The 16702-nt window shown below is 37.3% G+C and overlaps 3 protein-coding genes and 1 long non-coding RNA gene across 5 annotated transcripts in view; 2 read left to right on the top strand and 2 right to left on the bottom strand.

Annotated features, from left to right (window-relative positions):
• LOC146489592 (transcription factor CP2-like) overlaps positions 1-6025 on the top strand; it is a 31352-nt gene extending 25327 nt beyond the window's left edge. Inside the window, exons 15-19 of one of the 2 annotated variants that reach the window (XR_014863710.1) lie at positions 807-897; positions 1555-1725; positions 2257-2296; positions 2794-2863; positions 3922-6025. Coding sequence is in view for 1 of the 2 variants with exons in the window: in XM_085105251.1 (XP_084961377.1) it covers positions 807-897; positions 1555-1725; positions 2257-2296; positions 2812-2863; positions 3922-3956 (389 nt within the window). In the remaining variant the exon portion in view is untranslated. The remainder of the gene's footprint in view (positions 1-806; positions 898-1554; positions 1726-2256; positions 2297-2793; positions 2864-3921) is intronic. The other variant, XM_085105251.1, reaches the window with a different exon arrangement.
• On the bottom strand, positions 5375-9073 carry LOC146489591 (nuclear factor erythroid 2-related factor 2-like). The gene is made up of 2 exons (XM_085105242.1): positions 7783-9073; positions 5375-7134 (listed from the first exon to the last, which is right to left on the bottom strand). The coding sequence occupies exons 1-2, from the start codon at positions 8837-8839 to the stop codon at positions 6506-6508; spliced, it is 1686 nt and encodes a 561-aa protein (XP_084961368.1). The 5' UTR covers positions 8840-9073; the 3' UTR covers positions 5375-6505.
• Positions 9074-9351: 278 nt separating this feature from the next.
• Positions 9352-11929, top strand: LOC146489590 (uncharacterized). Its single transcript, XR_014863712.1, has 2 exons — positions 9352-9518; positions 11185-11929. It is a non-coding gene; the product is annotated as an uncharacterized LOC146489590 (long non-coding RNA).
• Positions 11930-12211: 282 nt separating this feature from the next.
• Positions 12212-16702, bottom strand: part of LOC146489588 (zygotic DNA replication licensing factor mcm6-B-like) — a 28095-nt gene continuing 23604 nt past the window's right edge. Inside the window, exons 20-22 of the mRNA XM_085105219.1 lie at positions 16508-16702; positions 14634-14767; positions 12212-13942 (exon numbers count right to left, since the gene is read on the bottom strand). Of these exons, the coding sequence (XP_084961345.1) occupies positions 13832-13942; positions 14634-14767; positions 16508-16702 (440 nt within the window). The 3' untranslated portion in view covers positions 12212-13831. The remainder of the gene's footprint in view (positions 13943-14633; positions 14768-16507) is intronic.

Here is a 16702-nt window from a genome sequence, read left to right as displayed (position 1 = left end):
GTACGTAAAGTTCGAGAAAATCTTCTAAAATACGGTTGACTACCGATAACTCGAACCTCGCGCTAACTCGAACCAATTTTCCTTTCCTTTCTGGTAATTTTCTTCATAATTTCATCCTCAATAACTCGAACCTTCTTCAATTTCCCTTGAAGGTTCGAGTTATTGGGAGTCGACTGTACTGCAACTTGAAGTTAACAAGTTGCCCGCCGCGATTCTGTTTTCGCTGATTGGTTCTCATGTGACATTTGACGTGACAGTGTAGGCCCCAAGGGAGCGAAGCCATTTGGGGGCGTTCGGTAAAATGTCTGGGCTCAGCGGCAGGCGTTTCCTTTCCTTCCCCACCCCTCCCCCGGCTCCTACTTTTTTGCTCCTTTTTATCCCAATGCCCTCGCGTGCTTACCCCGCCTGGCTTGAAGGAAACGGAAACGACTGCTACGCAGGCTCAATTTTCTTCTTAAAAGTGCTGCTTTATGTGGGACAATTAATCAATGACTTTAAAATACACTTTCCTTATACATGTTCAAGCCATTGTGTATACATGTACATTGTAGGTGCCACCACAGTCACAGCCACAGTCACCAGGCAGTTCCAGAGTTTAGGTGAACAGAGTCCCCCTTACAAAAAGCAATAATTTAACTATCTTTATTTTTTAAGGGCTTAATTAGTATAAGTTCAACTATGTTTTGCCCTTCCTCCATTACATTTACCCTACTTTTTCTTTCTTCTTTTTGTTTTGTAAATAATTATATATTACTCTTTTGATGTATTATGTGGTGTAGTGTGTGAATTTTGTTATTGAATTTTAGGTGCAGATCTTCTCAGATTAACCAAGCAGGATATGATACAGATCTTGGGGCCTGCTGATGGTATACGCTTACACAACTCGCTTCAAGCCAGGTGCTAGTGGAGTCTTTTTGTTACTATATTTAGGTTTTAAAGGAGGTTATTTTTTTTTTTGTCTCGTGGGACATGTGTCCTAGTTTCCAGAACATTGGTTGGACGTTTTAGAAAATTAGGCAGACACCCATCACCCAAGGTATTGTCGAGAAGGAGGTTGTTGTTCATCATGGTAGATACAATAACAATAAGTGTATTTTCATTTCCTCATGATGTAGTCCTTTTGAGATGTAAATCGCGACATTTTGACTGCTCACTGTCTTCATTAGGTGATGAGGTCGACTAGTTACGCGGCACCATTTATATCACAATAGTTGGCTGTGATTGGTGCATTTCAATCCTCACTGTTCTGGCGAGAAGTTGCTCCAACAATGGAGAAGTGGTACAACAACAGACCGCTGAGGGAGCAACTTCTCGCCGGAACAGTGAGGATCGAAATGCACCTATCACAGCCAACCATTTATGATATAAGTGATGCCACGTAACCAGACAACCTCATCACCTGATGAAGACTAGCAGTAAGCAGTTAAAATGTCGCGATTTACGCCTCAAAGTGACTACATCGTGAGACAAACAATAATACACCCATTGTTATTACCCAAGGTATTGTTTACATGCAATGTAATGTTTGCTTGTTTTTTGTTCCATTTTGTTTAGAGCTGCTCGTCCATTATTAACGATGTACATTTGCCTGGAATCTGCACAGCAGAACTCTGGGATGAAAGAATACTATGCCACATATCTTGAGGCCTTAAATCTTGGTGAACTTCGCAAAAAACTGGCTCTTAAATGTAACCTAGGTGTAGAACAAGTTGTTGCTATATATAGGTAAGTCTTGATAAAACAGCCAATGTTAAAATACCGACATCATGGGATATCTTGAGAGGTGGATAGATAGATAGGTTTATTAGATCAATGTGTATTGCAGCTAAGTGGCTGAATTGCGTAAATTTACAATTGGCTGATATTATTGCAAACTACGCTAAAATTTACAAATTATCAACTGAGGTAATTTACATAATAATAGTAATGAAATCTAAGAGTATCGATAATAACATTAGTTTTGAAAGCTAATTAAAATTCCTTAGTCTTAGCCACTTGTTACTAACACAGCTTCTGCGTGCTACGCTGACCTGTTATTTTCTTTTCCCTTATGCCAGCTTATGTAAACTGCTATGAACTTTTTACACTGTTAAATATTAATTTTGCTTAGCAATTTACAAGTCAACTTTACCAGTAAATGAGGTTTAAAATGCAAAAAAATATTTACAAATTATGTGAAAGATTTTGTGATGCACGTTATTAATCTGATTGATGGATTGATTGATTGTTTGTATCAATATTTTCATTTATATTTAGGCAAGGGCCAACAGGAATATTTATACTAGTGGATGATGAGGTAAGCACGTCTTTTTAAAAATGTTATTAGAGACGTAGACTAGAACAGCAGACTGTATATAACTACAACAACAGTTCAACTGGTGAAGCCTGTTCCCAAGAGTCTAAATCATCCATGTTGTCATTGAGTACAGAAGTGGACAGAAAGTTTAAGACAAGTGTAAATTGTAATAAGAGCTGAAGGTATGTTTACTATGTTTGAATAGCTAGTCATTTCCTTTTTGAAAAACAAAAGTAAACAAGAACATGGACACACCTCAATTCCATTCCTCATGGTGGGTAGATTCTTTGCCCTCTTCTCCCCAAGACAGTCCTCACTTGAGAACCACTTGTCCTTCAGGTTTAATGTGTATTTTTTCACCATTTGAATTTCCTTTTAGTTGCCATTTGTTAAATAATTATTTATGCCTTGGGCCCTAAAACATCATGAATTCTGCCTTGTTAATATTTGGGTAGAAAATGGACAGACACACTCAGATTGAATTTACCATTCAGTAGCTTTTCTTATTGTTTTAGATGGTACGAAATTTTGTGGATGAGGGACATTTTATTGTACAGCTTGTTAGAGGTAAGTCAGGTGGTTAATTCTCAACTTCAAAGCTGGGAGCATCTGACTTTGATTGAAGAGTACACTATCAGAGGTCACTGATGTGACACCTTCTCACCTTGTTCCACCTGGGTGATCTCCTGGTGTTCCAGTTTTCCTCATTCCACACATTCTAGTGTTTCTAAATTCCAGTGCCCTCTGTATTGTGAGCTTCTCAGTTAACCATGTTTTCTCAAGCACTGACCCCCAGTAGTTTATTTGTACTCTCTCAGTTTTGCTTGACGTGTTATTCAAGTAGAACTACAACTTTATTTCATTTTCTATGGACTGGTCCAACAGGTAGCGATTCCTAATTTAAGCAGACCCGTCATACATCAGTCGGAAGGAAATTTTTTAATTACATGTTTATTTAAGGATTGAAGTAGAACGTGGAATAAAAAAGATGGCGGCTCCAGGAATTCAGTGCTTGGCCATTGCGTGGGGAAAAAATGGGGGGGGGGGGGGGGGGGGTTTGTTGTACGATCAGTCTATGATCTAAGGAGCATAGGTATGTTAGCCATTGAGTGACAGTTAAGTGGATCCTTCTTTATTGTCATAAAGTTATGGGTTAAAGGGGCAGTGTCACAGACTTTAGTATTACTTTGAATCCCTCTTAAACCATATTTGAATGGGTGGAATTGTTAAAATAATGGTTCAGTTTTATTAACAATAAACAGTGCTGGTGCACAGAAACTGGTATTAATTATTATCTTTGGCTGCAGATGGTCAGGATGGAAATGAATTGCAACTTGGAAAAAAAGGTCATTTCTATTCAAGTTCTATCTGTGTATTTTGGAGAAGTCGCTAAAAACTGATTATGCAGTTGGTTTTTCCTGTGAAAATTCACTTGATATTTTTCTTCCCGGTGCTCTAAGAGCAATTTCATATTAGCAGAACGGTTCTTTGTCAAATTTTTGCATAGTTTTGATTAAAATACAGCAAAATCCTCGTGATAGTGCCCCTTTTAACGTTAGGTAATGTTTTTGGATCTTCCAAAGGGTAAAAAGAAATCTACCAATATTGTGTTTGTTTTGTTTTAGAGGAAGACAACACATATCAAGTCATTTTGAAGTGAAATCATCAGTAAGGACAACTGCAAGTAGTAAAAGTGAATACGGAGTAACCCATGCTGCAGAGATGATAGATCTGTGACAGCTGAATATAATCATGGAAGTAACCCAATGAAGCTGGGTATGCTGTGCAGATTGTGGAAATGAAGCTGGAGATGCTGTTCAAATAATAGAGTTTATTACAGTGATTGTAATGCAAGATAGGAAAGAACATTGCATAAGTGTGGTTACTTTATGAAAGATGTCAAGTGAAGCTCTAAACACCAGTAGCCAATTACCTTGGGCCAACGATAAGCATCATCGCTTTAAACAGGAATGAGGATTCCCATCGTCATGCACATAGGATTACAATTGAACTTCAGTATTGATTAATACTGGGACAACCAAACAAACTACTATCATCATCATAGTTTCAACAGTATAGATATTCTTCAAACATTTTTGTTAGATTTTCTGTCTCATTGGTGTCGAAGTTAAGGCTGATGGGCTGTTTTTAAAAAAGGAGAGGTGACTTTACAAGTGCACATTTATAATAAGGAAAAGAAAAAGTGGGAATAAGTTATTCTGATAACCTTGGAGACAAATGATGCCTTTTATGTTAAGCTGAAAGCTGAACACAGGCTATGATGGCCAAGGATAGAATGGAATAATTATGCAATTGCTATGTCAGAGGTGTTAAAAACGAGGGCTGCAAAGTAGTCTATTTTTATTCGACTCTGTCGATCACGCCTTATTACTTTGCAAGCTTGAGTCCCTTGGTCTTGACCGTGATTCCGTCGGCAGGTTAAGTTCAAAGTCATTGGAACAGAAAGAGAAATGGTATCACCCACTGTAGGTGTGCCTTGGAGCACCATCCCAGGACCACTCCTTTTTGTTGTCTATGTGAACAACCTTCCATTGTGTAACCTTGCACTTTATGCAGATGACACAATGTTGTACTACTCATCTGAGAATGCTGATGAACTAGAGAACAACCTAAACGCAGATCTTTTAACAGTCTCCGGATGATTAAATGATAATCTATTAAGTGAAAATTGATTGTGTTTGACAGCACCAACACTCGGTGTTATGTAAATATCTTGGTTTGACTGTTCACAGAATGATGGTATGGTCTGATCATGTACACACAATCAGTTCCAAGATCAATCAAAGGCTTGGCATTCTTGAATGTATTAAAAAGTTCCTTCGAACACATGCCAATCAGATCCAAGAAATCCATCACTTGGATCGGAAGGATTTTGTAGTATAATCCAAATCTTACCTTCTTGGCTGAAAATGGATAAGTAAAATAGTTCTATTTAACAGTGGTACGGATCAAAATGGCACTCACACCTGTTCAGCACCTGTTTTTCCCTTCGTACAACATTTTCCCTTGCACTTTGATGAGTGCATTTGTTAATTAAAATAATACAATGCGCATAACTTGTTCTTTACAAATCCTTTTTATTCATATGCACATTTTTTTCTTCTCATTTTTCTCTTACAAAAGGAACGTTTACCTATGATATTTTTAACTCTAGAACGGTGAGTTGTTATAAAATTGTCGTTTTTACAGATATTTGATATCACTAAACACTACTTATGTACAATATTTACAATGTGAATGTGTTAATTTTAATCCAAAAAGTCTGCCTTCAGTTTGAGACACAATCCTTGGCTGAAAAACTTGAAATTCAGAGAACATAATCCTAGCAAAACAGTTTGATATCTTATAATTTTCTCTTCCACATCTTAATGGTGAAACCGACCTACCATTAACTTAATGTTTTAAGTGTTTCTGATGTATGAACAATTTCCATGCATAAATGTTGTGCTTGCTCAAAATTTGATCACCTTTCCAGGGATTTGAACTATCACTTGTGAAAGGTTTGACTGGATTTGTAAGGCAATTTAGGAAAATGAAACTGACTTTGCGTTAACAATCAGTTTCAGATTTATGTACTCCAAACTTGTTTGTGGACAGATAAACAGGACTGTTGGTATATGGATTATTCAGATAGCCCATAACGCATCTGAACTCCAGAAAGGAAAGTTTCAATAGCTCTTAAAACATTAAAAGGGAAGCAAAACTTGACTATTGAATAAACTTATTGAACAATATTATACAAGGCATCAAGTAGCTTAGGGAAGTGACTGTTCAGAACTTGTTAGAAACTCGGCTTCAAAAATATTAGCAGCCAACAAATAAATAGTATTAAGTACACCTGGTAAACAAAATTATTAAGTGGGGGGGCAACCACCCAACACTTGTTTTTTTTTTTTTTTTAATTTGGCTAGGTCTTAGTCACCAGTAATTAATGAAAATATCACACCAATACAAAAAGGAACTGCTTTAGTTGCCACTGAATTGCACCATTTTCTGATTCTTGGTTTTTCTCCACAATAAACACTGGCATTGCATATTTCAGTGTTTGATTCTATGTATGAACTACTTAACATTTCATTGTGTATCTTAAGTGTATCCTCTGGCTGTTGTGATACCTCTAGAAGCATCACAACTTCTGCAAATGCATTAGCATCATTTTTAAAAGTCTCCTGTTGCTTTTAACAGTTCTCATTCAGCACTATGTGGCTGCTTTTTTCTTGATTCAGAGTCAATATTCTTCCCTACATATATGCTACCATTAGCACCTTGAAATAGTGAATATTCTTTTGGTGAAAGAGGTCTACCACTGTCATCTCGCAAGCTTTTAAAGAGGTGATCCTGTAGTTCACTGATTTTATTTTTGTAGAAGGAATTTTCAGCCTGTAGTTTTTTCCGTTCCTTAAGGATCTCTTCTTTCTTCTTTCTAAGAGTGTCTATGTCATCTTCAATGTCAACAACAAGTTCTATCTTTCTCTTACGACACAGCCTGGCTGCAACTTTATTCTTTCCTCTGCGACGAATGTCTCTGGCCTTTTGTGCCTCTGCTTCAGACAGTGTTTCCAAAAAAGTATTAAATTCACTGATATTCATATCAACTATTTCATCCTCTGAGGCAAATCGAGATGCAGAGGAGGATACAATCTTGGGTCTTGCATCGTTGTATAAATCCCTTGGAGCTTTTGTTGGTGTAAATCTGGCAGATGTGCTTGCTGATGGGCCAGGGGAATCTGGTTTCTCTTGTTTTATTGCTACACTTGATAGCAATGGCAATGGTGAATTTTCCCAGTCTGCATTAAGGGGCTGTGTCAGTGAAGACTCTGAACAGGAAAACAAGAAAAATACATGTCAGACACCTGCAACAATTACTTACAAACATCAACCACATTTATATGTAAATTAGAATTTAGTTTCACAAAGAAACTTTCCATAACCGGAATTCCACAATACAAAATGCCCCTTGGACAAGAAGCTCTGTATTACATATTTTTCATACTTCCTATTGGTACATGCAATATCGAGTCTCAAAATAAACCTCTTTCCTTACACTGCTTCAAAATATGTTACCCACAAGGGAACTAAGCAACTCTAAGGATCTTTCTATTCAAAAGAGCACCTATGACGAAAGCGATGTTAATTGATACGGTGTATACTGCACTTGCGGACAACTCAAATATTGGCCCGTTGTCACAACAATACAAATGTTTTAATTATTTCGCTTACAGTCACGAAACTAAAAGAAAGCGCTCATACATGTAGCAAACTGAAACTGTTTCTAGGCAAAAAAAACTTTCTCACCAGTCAATGTCACGAAATCTGTCAAAAAAAGTCAACACAAGGGAAAAACTTCGGACTTTTTTCAAAAGCTCATGAAATGTTTTTTTGGTACTTTTTGACCAAGCTTGCGTAAGACTTCATTTTCCTGCATACATACGACTTTTGCGATTCAAATAAAAGGAAAAGCCTACCTGTGAAGAAACCACCACTGTCGTTTCTTGTAGCTGTAGCCTCTGAAAAAACTGGCAAAGGCTCCTGGCCAAGCGAGAGCAAGCTGTCATGTTTGTTCTCCACTGCATTTTGTACCGCCAGATGCGGGTCGAAGATATCTAGCGGCAAACCATTTGAATAATCCAAATCATCAGCAAATGAGTCAAAATCGAATGCAGTGTCTCCCTGTGTCCCTGATTCTTGCAATTCCTCGTTTGTGGCGGAGAAGTCAATCGAATATGGGTTCAGATGGTCGAGGCCATCAAACTGGAAAGGTTCGTCGACAGAAATTGCCTCGAATGGATCCTTGCGGTTGAAATCGGACGGGACGTAGGCTTCTAGCGGAGAATTTGGAACTTTTCTTGTGTATGTGTCGACCGGGCTCAGCGGTTCAGTCTTAATATTTGGATAGAACTGTTGCTGTTCTGGCAAAAATGCTTTCTTCTGAGGAGGTTCACCGTAAATAGAGTCGAGATCAATGTAGTCTTCCAGCTCAAAGTCGAACCCTTTCAGGAGATCTTCATCGGCCGCGGTAAAACCACTAGCAGCGGCGCCAATATTGTTGAAATCTTCGGGTGCTTGGAAATTTCCAAAGCTTGACTCACGATCGTGATGCGGTGAACCGCTAACTGAGGAAAGAGCTGATGGTGACCTGCCCCCATCCGAACTATAACCACTCTCCAGCTCGGTACTAAAAGATGAACGTGCTTCCCTCGGTGCGTGACTCTCACCGTTGAAAAGCATGGCAACCGCGTCTGTGTCAAGTTGGTTTTGGCTTGTGGTATGCCAGTCAAGAAACTCGCTCAAAGGGTTGCTGTAATCTGTAGTTGCTTCCTTCTGTCCCAGATGGAAGTTAAAGTTGCTTGTGCTACTTGGCGCAAATGCAACTCCTGTATAATTCTGTGGATACGTAATAACTGGCATCGGTGGAGTTGTGTTTTGGCCCACAAATCCTTGAAGATCGGGTCTAAGCAGTGAAAGGGCCACTGTGAGTTGTAACAAGTTCGCAGAGTCGAAATATTTCTTTCCAACAGCCATATCTGTGAACGGCAATTCTTTCTATGGACAAAAGATTTCAAAACGGAAATCGCGAAAGTTTTATACACTGTTTGTTCGCTTTCTGGATCTCGGTCGAATAACTCGTCGATAACTGTAGTTTGCTGTCGAAACCACTCCTTAAAGTTCACTTATCTAAAAACAACTGTACTGGGAAGAAGCACGCTTCAGTTCTCTTCACAAATACAGAGAAAACCCTTCCTCGTGATCAAGTCTGAAAAGAAAATCGCTGAGTCACTGAGGCTTTATAGTGGCACAAACTATTTTGGTGACGATGATGTCATTGAATTGAGCATCAGATGACAAGAAATAGACCAATCAAAAGTAAGCAAAACCATCCTCTGATTGGTTGATTTGTCATTGACGTCAATGTTACATCATTTGTACGAGAGGTCGGGAAAAGTCACGCAAATGTTGCCTCGTTTCGATTTCCCTATGACGTCAATACTTGGGAGGGCGTTCTTCTTCTCAGCGGCTTATAGCAAAAGAACTAAACAGCGTTTCAAAATGGCGGACAGTCCGAGCGAATTTACGGAAGCCGAGAAAAGGCGCATGGAAGCACTCAACAAGCAATTTGCTTTGAGACAAAAGAAAATCGCACAGATGAAAAGAAGAAACATAGCTATATTTACGTGCCTTTTAGCCTCAGTGGCGGGAATTTGTATCCTTTGAAATACTAATGGAGTTTTGGAAAATCACTCCTGAACCCTTGTTAGTCTTGAAGCTTTAATCTTATGCAATTATATATTAGTGCTTATGCAATTTCGCAAGGAAAGTTTGTAAATGAACTACAAACTGATTTTCTCGATAACTTTTTTCATTATGTTTTTTCAGAGGTTTGTTTTTTTCTGGGGTAATATTAATAAAGGTAAGATATATATATATATATATAATCAGCTGAGTGCAGCTGCAGTGCCATGCACTTTTGACGAAACACACATTACGCTGTTGTATAAAGGCACCTGTGTTAACAGATCCTTAAAATCACTGAAATGTTTTGAACACCACGGAAAACTGCTCGAACTAAAAGATTCAGATGAGACAAGCTTCCTGTGTGACTGATTTTATTCGTGGCTGTCGCAGTTGACGCATTGTGTTGTATTGAGCTTTGGCCATGGTCTCTTGACTTGGCTTCCGTTGTATATTGAGCGCAGTAATTTCACAAGAGAGCCGGCACACGAAAGACACTCATAAATATATAGATGCCTGTGATGAATAAAGAAATACCTATAACTCATGTCGGAGTTGGCACATGTATTCAATTAAAATTAAAAGTAAATATAAACTTACTTACATCACAAAAGAAATAGGTAAATCAACTATATTGCATTGGATTTCTTGCTCGTTAATTTTATATGAAATCAATTCGTACACGACTTGATACCCAGTGATGCACTCTGTGCCAAATAAGCTGTGAACTGGTGCATAATGAGATTGAGCAAAACAATTGTTATTTACGGCCCCTAAAATTATTGATTTCCACCATATTGACTTTCTCTAGTGCTAACACAAGTGCTGGTCATGGGGCCAGGACCCACCCGTGTACAAAGTTACTCTTGTCCTGTAACATTTTATACAAATAAGCAAGATATTCTGGGGTAGGCGGATATGCAGTCAGTAAAACACTGTTTTTTCTTGATTGAAGCGGATATTCCTAGGGTTATCTACTCAAGTGAAACGGCAGTTTGCAGAGTATAGTAGAATTTGACAAGATCTTATGTGTGCAGACTAAGGCATTTTCTGAAAACTTGCATGTGCACTTGCCATGCCCTACAGACTAATCAAGTGGCAAATTCTGTCAACCATGTATTCACAGTTGAGTTATTATTTTTATTAGTTTGTTTGCAGGGGTCAAAATGATTGATTGGAACTCATTGATGCTTTCTGTCTTCAACACTTAATCTTGTGGGGTCTGCTATTCATGTAATCAGTCTATTCATGTGTTTCTTAGAGAAGAATCACAATGATTAATAGAAAATTGTTTGTGTTTTATTCTTTCAACTCTTGTGGGGTCAGCTGTCATGCTTAACAAAAAGGTTCTAATAAAATATTAAAGTTTGGTAATAATAAAAAAAAGTTTTTTGGATCATGCAAATACTGATGATGTGCATTTACTATATTGATCATCAGGCTGTATAATTATAGCCTTGCAGTTATTTTAGGGGAGTCGTTCAGCGCTTCAATTTTGAACATGTGGAAGATCTGGGTTTCAAGTTTAACAAGAGTTGTCTGTGTCAGTCTGACAAGCCACTTTGAAATGTAGAGAAACTTTCTACTCTTTATATTTTAATGGTCTATTCATTGTTAACCTCCTTAACTGTTTGTAGATGGATATACACTATTTGCAACAAGGCAGGAAAAACTAGACTTTGATGAATAATAATGAGCGATAATAAGGTAGCATGGGTAACATTACAAGAACTGGAGCTGATGTGAATACGATGAAACAAGAGACTTTATAAATATGAATGCTCTTCAAACTGCCAATGCCTGGACAGTGTTATTTTCCAATCTGTAACTTACAAACTAGACTGTGTGAATTGTTTTATTTTCAGTTGATCCTTAATGTTTGCTTGGACTTACCTTAAAGTGCAGAGGAAGTTAATAGACTGAGGGAAGAGAGTGGCCACAAATGGCAATGAAGTGTGACCAGCAAGATAACTCATTACCTACATATTTTTGCAAGCTCTTGTTTAAAATGGCTTCCTTGTTTTGTTTTCATTTCATTGGTATTCTGAGTAATAAACCATTACACTGGTCATACAGCGGGATCATTTTATGCCGTTCTCTTCCCACAGGCATCCTGTTTTGTAAGCCCACTCATGACACTAAAACTCTTCCAAGAGATTACTCAGAATCTCACAAAACCAAGATCATTTCCAAGGAAGGTTGGATTTGAGTGGTTGCTCAAGAAGTGATGGTCATTTTCTGAGAAGTATTTATGTTCTGGGAGGTTCAACCATAGTTGTAACTTTCCTTAACAAGAAAAATAATTCTTCTGTAAAACTGATCACAAAGGAGCAGTTTGTTCAAACCAACTTACAAGTCAGCCCAAGAATACCTCTGCAATGTGGGAGAAACAAAAATATAAAATTGAAGTTGCCTGCAGACCTAAATGACTTGAGTGGATAACTGAACTGAAATGCAATAATTTATTGTCCTGGAAAAGTTTGACTTTGTTGTTTTGAACTTCCTTTATAACTAAAGCTGTAGTTTGTCAGTAAATGTACTATGTTGTTGTCCACCATCCAGCAGTTGTAAACACATGAGAGTAATGCATTACATCTGACAATTTGATCTTAGTCATGATCAGACATAACATTTTGCAACAATATTAAACTTTGCATACAACCTAGCTGTGAGATATAATTGTAATATTATATCAATGGACTTTAGTCAAACGTTTTGAAGAAGGTGCAACATGATCTCCCTTGTGAAAGAAATGTGATGTTACATTTTAAGCCTGGTGAATAAATGATAGAAGTATTTTTTTCAGAGACACAGGCATACCATCTTCTGGTAACCAAACTCTCTTCTCTGTTTACTTTCCTTGACTATTTCTGCCTTGCTATTGATGCAGCACCTCACAGATGCTCTCTAGTTCTAATTTATACCCATAATTCACCCCTCCTCTAAGACCATATTTGTCTACATTCCAGACAAGGTTGATGAGGTGAGCCTTTGGTTGTTCAAGGCATGATCACCCCCCTCCAGAATCACATTAACTCTCAAGAAAGATTTTCATTTGGTACTGAAACTCAAAATGTTGTCCGTTGGGTGCAAAATGATTTCAAATGTGGGAAACAAAATTGATGTTAATCAGTGGTTGAACAATAGTGCCAAGGACTACACAACTGTGATCTTAAGTTTCCAAAAAACAGTACATTTTATTGATCACAAAAATATAAATATCACTTCAAGTATCTCACACCTTACCAAAATGAAAAGCAAAATATACATTACATTGCTGCACAAGAATCTCCCTTTGATGTACAATGTGCAGTTCCAGATAGAATCCATACCCACCCCAAGGAAGGTCATTGGAAAATCCTAGGGAGAGGGGGGTCTTAAAGGCCAAAATTTTAGAAGCAAAATATGGTGCTAAACTGGAATTTCCTGGGGGGAGGGGGATGCAAAACAAATACAACTTTTTCACTTTTCATACATCAGTTTTCAGGGTATGGTGAAGAAATAGCACAATCAAAAATAAAAAATTATTGTTGTTTTTGTTGTGCCTTTGATTACTCTAGGCTCATTTCTGTTTACCAGAATGATGTTAAAGTAACTAAGGAATAGTTTGCCAAACAAAATGGGAATTTATTAGCAATAATTGACTGCAGCTTTAACAAGAGTATGGACAAGCTTAATGAATGAGAGATCAATTTAACACAATAGCATTGACCCGCAGACATACAGTACACTCATTGCCACTTTTTAACAACCCTGTTACAGACCCAAGCTTAATTCACTTGTATTTTCACTACAACAAAATAAAGCCTGTGATGTTCTCCACAAGATAAGGTAAATATTACAGGTTGTCTGTGAGCACCTCTAACATGGAAGACAAGGTGCCAACATCTTGGATTTTACCAAAAGTTCACCCCAAGAGTACAGGAATTGCACGTCTTTCATGCTGAACATGAACATTATGCATGCAATTTTAACTCTTTTTCTGAAAATGATGCAAAACATGCTCATCATCTATGCCACATATTAAAACATCCCTCAGCCAATAATTTATCTTTAAATGTTCACAGAAGTGTCAAAGGAACAAAATATTGAGGTACAGCACCAAAAAAAGCAGCTGATAATTAAAAGAACATACATCGTATCATCTTGAAAAAATTAGACAGCCCCTTGCCTTGTATGCAAGTGTCTGTGGAAAGGATTTCATGCAAAAATAAAACCCATACCACAAGGTCCCTGGATATACAGTTATTTAATTTGTACATTGTCAGCCATGTTTTTGAAGGTTCATTCTATCACAAAATTAGGATGAACGACAAGAAATGGGTCCTCTTCTTCTGGTGGTGTGGAATCCTTGTCTGTTTCGCCCCATTCTTTCAGCACTAAAATAACACGATCCTGAAAACATTCATAAAAGGATTATAAGTAAAGGGTTTAGCATCAGCCACTATTCTGGAGTTCCTTTTTCTGTTTTTGACAGGACAAAAACTTTTAGAAGATGAATCAGAGTTCAAAGATGCTATCATGATAATTATTTTATGTAAACCTATGTTTGTGAGAGTACGGGATTGTGAATCATGGCAAAACTAAGTATTAATAAAAATTTCCCAATGTTGCTCCTACTGACAGTAATTTACAACAATATACGTGTACAGCAATAAAAGCACCCTTCCACAAATATCTGCTTCTTCACAACAACATAAATTTTATGGTCTACAGCCTATAAATAAGGCAGTTGCCAATTTTATTAAGAAAAATTCAAGTTTGGCTGTGCTTCCAAAATTCAGAATGACCATTCACCTCCCACGTTCTACATTTATGGTCCCCATATCTCCGGTACAGCATCACAACTCCATTTCCCTGATCTCATCAGTCCCCATGTCCCAGATTTCATGTTCCCATGTCACGACCCACATCCCTAATCTCATCAGCTGGTCCTTATGATCATGTCCCAACCCCTTTTAAGGCACAGCCCAGAAATTGAGCCTAAAGTGAGCATCGATTAGCCATAGAGAAGCTAGTCCCAACCAGTGGAAGATTTATCTGTACATGGATCAGTCCATTAGTGCTACAGTAGCATTATACTTACATGAGTTATAAGTCTATCCAGCACTTTATCAACAAGAATTTTCTTTTCAGCCAACTCTTCCTCTGTCTCTATCTGACTCTCAATGTCTTTAAGATACTGGTTCACAATGTCACTTCTACGAACTCCAGATTCATCTGTGAATAAAACAACTCACACTGAAATACAAACTAAACTAGCCCCTAGATTCTTTCTTGGAAGCATGAATAATATCTGTAATGTAACCAAATTGAACAATGTAATGACTATAACAGAAACGGCAACTTGAAAGTAAGTATTTACTGCTGATACACAATGACTAGATGTGAACTTTTATAAAGCCACAAATTCAAAGATATTTGTCCCTTTAACTTTTATCGAAAAAAATAGTGTCTACATGACCATTTGTTTCTATTTTGCTTGAAATCAAAAAATTATTGATCAAAATACAAAGCTCTATTTTGGGCACAGAGACTGGTTATTAAACTTAGTTCTAACTGTTGAACTGCTCAAAACTGAACCAACTGAAGTAAAGCACAAGCTGATTGCTTTGTTTAAAGCCTTTTGCTCAAACACTACATTAAACAGAACAAAGTGTCTTATCCATGATTAGCCAGTCTCTGTACCACAATAGAAGGGGTGCGCAGATTAAGGCCCAAACTGACTTTTGAGGTAATACATACAAACTTTATTAATGCTCCCTAAGTGGGATTTTTAGCTCAATACAATAATTATCACAGTTACAAATCTAAATTAAATAATTAAGGATATAAGTACAACAATATTATAATAATATTACAATGTATCAAGAGTATCACAAGTAATGTCAAATTCTCCTTCTCTTTCAAACAAATACAAGGCAATTTGGTAATTTAACTAGTAATTTACATGTATCAGAAGTCACTAACTAGGGCTTTTTTCCAGGCATGTACCCCTTCATTTATAGTGTAAAGTTCTTGGAGCAATTCTGATTTTGAGATAAAACAATCACTTCCGATAGTTTTACATTTAAAAGGATTATTTTGGAGGACTCTTCAAAATTCTTAATACCCATTATCTATCATTTATTTACATGCGCAGATTGTGTTGCAATGTACTCTCAGTGTCATATAGCACATAGCTGTTAGAGTGCACATGTTCTTCGTTTTGTGACACCAAGATTAGTTGCAGTATTTGTTACCCACCCCTCCCACCCAGATCTTTATTCTTTGTTTTCATTTTCACTGTTATTATAAGGAAATGAATCTCTCTCCATGCCAAACAAAATGGTGTGTTCGTGTTTTTGCATTGCAGTTGCCAGTAGACACCTTATTATAGGAAATTAACGCTTGTGTTAATTAAGGTATTTGAAATTAACGTGAATTGAAGGAAAAATTACCTCCCAATGAAGGAAATTAACACGAAAGTGGTGCAAAAATTTCAAAATGAGGGAAATTAACATGACTTACATAAAGAAAAAGAATTTGCTGCGACAACAGGAAGAAAATATTTTAACACTAAGTGTAAAAATCCGAAATGCAAACGTCCGTGGAATTGTCCCTAAACATAGGGGTTAAGCAAATGAATCTAGCCACTTTGAGCATTCTTCACATGCAGTGCCCATGATACCAGCAGATTTCACCCTGATAAAATAAATAAATGCTTTTTCCTTTCTGGAGTGTATCAAGAATTTGGGGCGAACGTTATTGAAATTAAGGTCGTAGAAATTAACGCGCCACTCAATTAATGATGAGGAAATTAATGCTAACCAAAATTAATGCAAATTTTTAAAATTCACGTTAATTTCATGAAGCGTTCATTTCCTATAATAAAGTTATTTCAGGGAATTGCCTTAGTTAGATTATTTTAATAATGCATGTGTACCTGTATGGGAGAAAGCATGCATATCAACAGCTTACCATCACCAGCTCTTTCCTCTGCCCTCCTTATAGTGAGTACAAGCTGTGTTGCCATTGCTTTGTAATCTGTATATGTCAGACACAGCTTTGATTTACTCTTATCGCCGCCAGTCTTGTGGGTGTCAACATCACCATTCACCATTCCAGTTGGGTGAGCTGATCCCTGGGTGTCGCCTTCTGTATCCACATCCATAC

This window comes from Pavona decussata, unplaced genomic scaffold (assembly GCF_977016875.1).
Source record: "Pavona decussata unplaced genomic scaffold, jaPavDecu1.1 SCAFFOLD_5, whole genome shotgun sequence".
In the NCBI taxonomy this organism is placed as follows: domain Eukaryota; kingdom Metazoa; phylum Cnidaria; class Anthozoa; order Scleractinia; family Agariciidae; genus Pavona; species Pavona decussata.
The sequence above is the reverse complement of the archived record's forward strand: the minus strand, read 5'-3'. Positions and strand labels throughout refer to the sequence as shown.

Coding starts and splice junctions, on each gene's coding strand:
- LOC146489591 (XM_085105242.1), bottom strand. CDS start 8,839: ATGGCTGTTGGAAAGAAATATTTCGACTCTGCGAACTTGTTACAACTC. Junction 7,135..7,782: donor CAGTGGTGGTTTCTTCACAG/GTAGGCTTTTCC, acceptor TTTCCTGTTCAG/AGTCTTCACTGACACAGCCC.